Genomic DNA, 6,844 nt, shown 5'->3' on the forward strand with positions numbered 1-6,844 from the left:
ATCCTTCTGTCCTGGAGGTCAGGAGCACGCTTGCCCACTGCTTCCCTGTGAAGAGGAGACTTCAGAAGGCAGCCTGCGCCTAGGGCACAGGTTTTGGTGTCAGGCAGTCCTGGTTCACAGCCCACCTCACCATGTACTGGCTGTGTGGCCTGACTGCATCACTTAAACTCTCTGAACCTCCAGATCCTTATTTGTAGAAACCAGATTATATCTCAAAGCAGCGATTAAATGACAACATGGTCTGGCCCCTGGCTAGGGTTTAATAAATAATAGCAGTTATGATCATTCTCTATACACTGTTTTTTTTGGAAAATGAATCCTGTTAAATCCCAAAGCTAAGAGAAACCTTATGGGTTTGAAAGCATTGGTGTGGATTGGATGCTGGGAATGGAATTGCAACCAAGCTGACCCTGCCAGGAGGAGTGTGGGTGACCTTCTACAGAAAATGCTTTTCAATAAGATGCTGCCCCCGCCTTTGAGCAGACATAAAATCCGTTTCCATCCTTCATATCATCTGATCACATGACCTCAGGAACGACAGCCACAGGCCTCAAGACTGGGACAGCAAATATGCAGGGCCTGGAGTGCTTATGTTGTCTTCCAGATTAGTTAAGTAACATACCAAATATCATATAGCTCAGAAATGAAGGGATGAATGAACCTATGCTACACCTGATCTGTGGCCCTGGCCACAGCTGGTAGATTATGATGCCACTGGATGCTAAATCTGGCCTATCTCAGTTCAAAGATACAAAGACTCTTTGGGATGGATGAATGTTGCTCTTGGCTTGACAGATGAGAAGTGAAGCCCAGAGAGGCCACAGAGCTGTGCATGACTGTCCACAGAGTGCACTTCCTATTGCTGCCTCTCTGCTAGATTTTCGGTGTCCTTATCTTTCATGTGACTTGCAGAGGGTGGTGGGTGAGTGTATGATGCTGCCGTCAGCATGGATAAGTGCAAATCCCACCTCTGTTACCTTTAGCTGCATGGCACAACCTCTCTGTGGTTCAGTCTCCTCCACTGTACAAGGGGTATAATACTAACCTCTGGCTTATAGGATTAAAGGATTTAATACATATAAGGAACTTAGAATGGTACAAGGGGTGGGTGGTCTACAATATTAGCTATTGCTTTTTTTGTTCATTTTATGGAGCATAGGGGATATTTATTTATTTGCACACAAAGGTCTGGAGGTGCTCAGCTGTGTACCCTCATCTACCACACCAGCACGTCCTGTGGTCTAAAGAGAGCCATTCAGTGTTCCCATAAAATTGTAATCAACACTAGGGTTATAAAGCCATGAGGAAGATTCTTGCTTCATGTCAGATACAGAAGAATGACGGCCATTTCTGTTACCACCTGCACCATCTTTTAGTTAATACTTTACGTTGAAATGATCAATACTTATTAAATATATTTTTAGGAAAAGCAAATTATTTTCAACCTGAGAAAATGAAATTCGATCTTGTCTCACACATGGAAGACAGCCCCAAATTATTGTGCGTGTATGTGTAAGTGTGTGCGTGTTACACTTATGGATAGCTTTTGCCACTGTCCTTCGTAAAGCTGGTAGCTTCCTGTTGTTTATTTGAGGGTTTTTGGTTTGTTTTTTGTTTGTTTGTTTTTGATATAGAGTTTTACCCCTGTCAGCCAGCTGGAGTACAATGGCCCAACCTGCCACTTCTGCCTCCCAGGTTGAAGCGATTTTCCTGCCTAAGCCTCCCCAGTAGCTGGGATTACAGGCGACCGCTACCATGCCAGGATAATTTTTGTATTTTTAGTGGAGACAGGGTTTCGCCATGTTAGCCAGGCTGGTCTCGAACTCCTGATCTCAGGTGATTCATCCGCCTCGGCCTTCCTAAGGGCTGGGATTACAGGTGGGGGCCAAGGTGCCTGTCCCTGTTGTTTAGAAGATTTCCAGCAATAGAGAAGTGTTGACCACATACCTGGGCCAAAGGAAGACTAGATCATAGTCACTTTCCTTTAAGAGGCTGGCTGGATTTAAATCAGTGCACAACTGTTTACCTCTGTGACGACCAGTCAGTTACTTGGACATTTCCTTTGTAGTCCTGTGATTAGCAAAACGGATTCATAACTAGTATTTTCCTTTAGGATTGCTGTGAGGAGTCAAAGAATGAAAGTGATTAGAAAGGGACTGGTGTAGACTCAATGTCATGCAATAGTCAGTTATACTGAAGAGAAATAACTGGATGTCTTGCTTTTTAATTTTATTATTTTAGAGACATTGACTCCCTGTGTGGACTAGGCTGGACTCGAACTCCTGGGCTCAGGTGATCCTCCTGCCTCAGCCTCCTAAGCAGCTGCCACTACAGCTTCCTGCCACCTTTCCCATCTTACTTTTTAATTTAAATCAGGGTCTGCATATCATCTGAAGTCATCTCTCTTTGGGGACATCCCACATGTCCAGAACTGCCAGCCGGCTGTGGGGGTGGCCGGCTAGGCTGTGGGGAGCATGGAACTTATTTGCAAAGGAGGACCTGGACAAATGTGCCCCCAAATCCTCTCAGGCGAGGAGAATGGACGGGAGAGATAGAGGCCGACCCGTGTTCCCCGTGTTGCTGTGTACGGAGGAGCGGGTCCGAGGGACCGCGGTGTGGAAAGGGAGAGGCAAGGCGGGAGGCGAGGAGAAAAGAAAGCCACTTCGGTGGCGGGTGCTCTACACACAAATCCCTCGCTACCGCCAACTCCCAGCTCCTTACTCAGCCAGTACCCGGACTGGAGCAGGAGGGCGGCACCCGGACTCCGGGACAGGCCCAGCTGAAAACGGCGGGGCGAGGGGTGGGGTGGAGACGCCCGCAACGCCAAAGCTGGGGTCCCGGAAAGCGCGGGGAGGAGGGTAGAAGGCAACTTCGCGGAAACTGGAAAAGGCGGCCAGGACCTCCGGGACACCCCGTACCGCCGGACGCACAGCGCCTCCCATGCGAACGCGGGACAAAGGGGCGGTCCCGACGCGCGTCCCAGCGGAGCTCCAGGGATGGTGCCCCCGGCCCTACTGCTGCGCACAGCCCAGCCCAGGACCGCGGGCGGCGCGAACCCAGAGGGGCGGGTGCAAGCGCGGGACAGGGCCTCTGCGCCCGGCCCCCTCCCGTGAGCATAAAAGCAGCAGCAGGCTGTGGCGCTCCACCTCGCCGTCCACGTGCGCCTTGCCGTCTCTACATTTCTCGCTTGAGATCACCAGCCTTACCGCGACTCGAAATGGACCCCAACTGCTCCTGCGCCACTGGTAAGAGAAGCCCGATTCTGCGCCCTGGGTTTCCTATTTTCCAGCCCCAGTGCAGAGGGTCTCTGGGTTTGAGGAGGTCGCATTTTAGGTTCGGAGCCGAAGGGGGCTCCTTTACTTCCTTAGGTGCTTTCTACCTGATCACGCCCCTGAGAGCACTGCCCTCCTCCCTGGGCCTCTAAGTCAGAGTTAAGGATACTGAGGCGCAGGGCAGTCCTGTTCCATGTCATCTAGTTGGTCAGGGTCCTGCTGGCTGGGCCCCAGTGTTCTCCAGGCTCTGAGAAATCAGTGTGGAGAGGGGGCTAGACGCATAGAGTCTTCAGGATTCCGGGACAGAAGGTTGTGGCTCGCAATCTCAGTATTCCTGGGTGGGGTGTGCAGCTGGGACCTTCCTGGTGGGGTGAAACAGGAGGGTGCTTGCCCTTCCCAGCGTGAGGGAGGAGGGCATGGGGCTTCTGTTCCTCTGTCCTGAGGGGGGAAGGAACTCTGAGGACTGGCCTTGCACAGAGGAGGGGGCACTGGAGACTCATTGATCCACTGCTGCACCTTCTGCATCTCACTTACTGCCCACTGAGTTTTTCTCTTCCTTGCAGGTGTCTCCTGCACCTGCGCTGGCTCCTGCAAGTGCAAAGAGTGCAAATGCACCTCCTGCAAGAAGAGTGAGTGAGGGGCCATCTCCAGGAATCTGGGGCTGTGGCTAAGGTTGGGAGGGAACCCAAGGCTGCCAGTGAGTGCATCCTTCTGGGGAACTGGGATTTCTTTGCCCTCGTTGCCATTTCATTCCCTCTCCAGGCTTTCTGCCCTGAGTTCAGAAGGAGCAGGGAAGCGTGTTTCTCTTGGGACACAAACCCCAACTGTACCCCCTATGGTTTCAGAATAGAGCTGTGCCAGACGAAAAAAGCATCCTCTGGGTCTGGTGTCTGAGCTCGAGCCAGGCTTGCTATTGGGGCAGGGAGGTGCCTGGTCCAGTCTACTGCCACCTCTCACTCTCCCCTTCTTCCCCAGGCTGCTGCTCCTGCTGCCCCGTGGGCTGTGCCAAGTGTGCCCAGGGCTGCATCTGCAAAGGGGCGTCGGAGAAGTGCAGCTGCTGTGCCTGATGTGGGGACAGCTCTGCTCCCAGTTGTAAATAGAGCAACCTGCACAACCTGGAGGGTTTTGTTGTTTTTAATATAACCCTGAGTCATTTTCTGCATTGTTTTTTATATTAAATATGTGAATGGCAATAAAAGAATTTTGACTTGAATCTTACTCTAGTCTTCTTTGTGTGTTTTGGAAAAAATGGAATGGGGAGGGGGTTAAACTGCGAGTTTAGATACCAGACTCTGGATGGAAATGTGAGCCACTAACATTGTGAAGACTTTCAGGCCAGCCAGATTACTTCACTGAGTTTACACTTCTGTAAAATGGGATTGCACTGTGCACACAATATGGGTGGGGACCATACACGATCGCTTCGTCTCATGCCAAATGTAGCACAGAAACTGCATCCCTCATTTTTATTTTCTGATTTTCCTGCCCAGCCTCAGATCCACATTGGATTTGAGGCTTAAAAGTGGCTACAGTGCTGGCACTCAACTCCCCAGTTCCTTGAATCCTACAAGGGTGCTAGGCTTTGGATGTCTTGTCACTGCCAAATCTCATGTTGAAATGTGACTTCCAATATTGCAGGTGGAGCCTGGTGGGAGCCTTTGGGGTCATGAGGACAGATCCCTAAAGAATGGCTTGGTGCCATCTCATGGTGAAGAGTGATCTCTCACTCTGCTAGGTCACTCTAGAGCTGGCTGTTTAAAAGAGCCAGGCACCGTCCCCCACATCTCTCAGGCGAAGCTAGTGGACGGGAGAGAGAGGCCGACGCGTGTTCCACGTGTTGCTGTGTAGGGAGGAGCGAGTCCCAGGAACCTAGGTGTGGACAGGTACAGGCAAGGCAAGGGCGAGGAGAAACGAAAGTCATATTGGTGGCGGGTGCTCTGCACACAGCTCGCTCTCTACCTCACGCTCCCGGCTCCGCACTCAGCCAATTCGGGGACCGGAGCACGAGGCTGTGGCTGCACAGACTTCGGGACAGGCATAGCTGAAAACGACGTGAGGGGTGCGGTGGAGACTACCTAGACGCCAAGGCTGGGTTCCTGGAATGCACGGGGACTAGAGTGAAAGGCAACCACGGGGAAACTGGGAAAGGTAGCCAGGACCTCGGGGACGCCGCGTACCCCGGGCGGATAGCCATTGCCGCGTGAGCGGGCGCCAAAGCATTGGGGTGGTCCCTGGGTCCGCACCGAGCAGAACTGAGGGACCTGTGCGCCTGGCCCTTACGCTGCGCACAGCCCAGCCCAGGACCGCTGGCGGGGCGGACTTAGCAGGGCTGGTACAAGCGCGAGGCGGGGCCTTTGCGCCCGGCCCTCTTTCCCTGAATATAAAAGCAGTCGCTGACTGTGGTACCCCATCACGCCTTGCACATGCGCCTTATAGCCTCTCAACTTCTTGCGTGGGATCTCCAGCCTCACTGCGGCTCGAAATGGACCCCAACGGCTCCTGTGCCACTGGTAGGGGATACTGGCTTTCTGGTTCTTAGGGTACCTATTTTCCCAATACAGGATAGACGTCCCTAAGAATAGAGGTGTTTTTTGAGTTCTAGCTAAGTGGAGCCATTTATTTCATTGATCTAGTGCTTTTCCTCTCAGCGCCTTCATCACCCCCAGAACATTCCTATTCTAATACCTCCCATTTCAGAGGCAAGAGGACTCAGGCTCATAATTCTCCTGCTCCATGTCACTCAGGTAGTCGGGGGCTGCTAGGCTGAGCCCCAGTACACTGTGCAGTTCCTGGGGTGGATGGGAGACAGGGGTTAGTCAGGGGTTGTTGCCTTTTCAGGATTAAGGACATAAAGCCCATCCTAACCTCTAGGGATAGAAGTAAGGTCAGGCTTCATTGTGCCCTGAGTTGGACAGGAGCTATCTATCTATCCGGCCTGGCAATGCACTCAGTTGGGAGTATTTGTTGACCAACTGCTGTTATCTTCTGCATCAAATTTACTACTTTTTTCCTCTTCCTTGCAGGTGGCTCCTGCACCTGCTCTGGCTCCTGCAAGTGCAAGGAGTGCAAATGCACCTCCTGCAAGAAGAGTGAGTGCGGGGCCATCTCCAGGAATCTGGGGCTGAGCCAAGTCAGAGGCAGGAACCCAGAGCTCAGCAGGCAGGAGTAGGCCAGTGGTCAATTTCCCATCTCCCCTTCCCTAGCAACTGATTCAGGATCAGAGCCAGATCTTTAGACATGATTGATTCCCAAATTTCTTTCTTGAAATAGACAAACTAAGGCCAAGAGAGTGCACCAGCCTGCCAAGCACAGACATGACACCTAAGGACTTTCCTCACCTAAGTGTATGGTTCTGGGGAGCCAGCCTTCCTTTGCCCTTGATAACCCCAGTCACTGCCTCTCCAGCCTTCTGCCAGGTCTGGGGCTCAGATGTGGATAAGAAGCTTTTCACAGAAGACCCTCACTGGAAAGATCTGCCACTTATCGCCCATCTCCAACAGTGCATGCCATCCTGAACTAAGTGTCCTCTGGGGCTGGGGACAGAGCTTGAGCCAGGCCTGTTTGAGGGCAGG

At 52.1% G+C, this 6,844-nt stretch overlaps 2 protein-coding genes across 3 annotated transcripts in view; both read left to right on the forward strand.

Moving 5' to 3' along the window:
- Window positions 1–2,772: 2,772 nt before the first annotated feature.
- Window positions 2,773–4,482, forward strand: LOC112614628 (metallothionein-1E). 2 transcript variants are annotated; one of them, XM_025371337.1, is made up of 3 exons: window positions 2,773–3,245; window positions 3,818–3,901; window positions 4,248–4,482. In XM_025371337.1, the coding sequence occupies exons 1-3, from the start codon at window positions 3,218–3,220 to the stop codon at window positions 4,337–4,339; spliced, it is 204 nt and encodes a 67-aa protein (XP_025227122.1). In that variant the 5' UTR covers window positions 2,773–3,217; the 3' UTR covers window positions 4,340–4,482. The 2 variants fall into 2 exon arrangements, with proteins under 2 accessions (XP_025227122.1, XP_025227121.1); XM_025371336.1 differs by having other exon boundaries at window positions 3,836–3,901.
- Window positions 4,483–5,689: 1,207 nt separating this feature from the next.
- LOC112614639 (metallothionein-1E-like) overlaps window positions 5,690–6,844 on the forward strand; it is a 13,029-nt gene continuing 11,874 nt past the window's right edge. The window contains exons 1-2 of the mRNA XM_025371350.1: window positions 5,690–5,782; window positions 6,296–6,361. Coding sequence (XP_025227135.1) covers window positions 5,755–5,782; window positions 6,296–6,361 — 94 coding nt within the window. The 5' untranslated portion in view covers window positions 5,690–5,754. The remainder of the gene's footprint in view (window positions 5,783–6,295; window positions 6,362–6,844) is intronic.

The sequence above is a fragment of the Theropithecus gelada genome, chromosome 20 (genome assembly GCF_003255815.1).
Source record: "Theropithecus gelada isolate Dixy chromosome 20, Tgel_1.0, whole genome shotgun sequence".
NCBI lineage: Eukaryota > Metazoa > Chordata > Mammalia > Primates > Cercopithecidae > Theropithecus > Theropithecus gelada.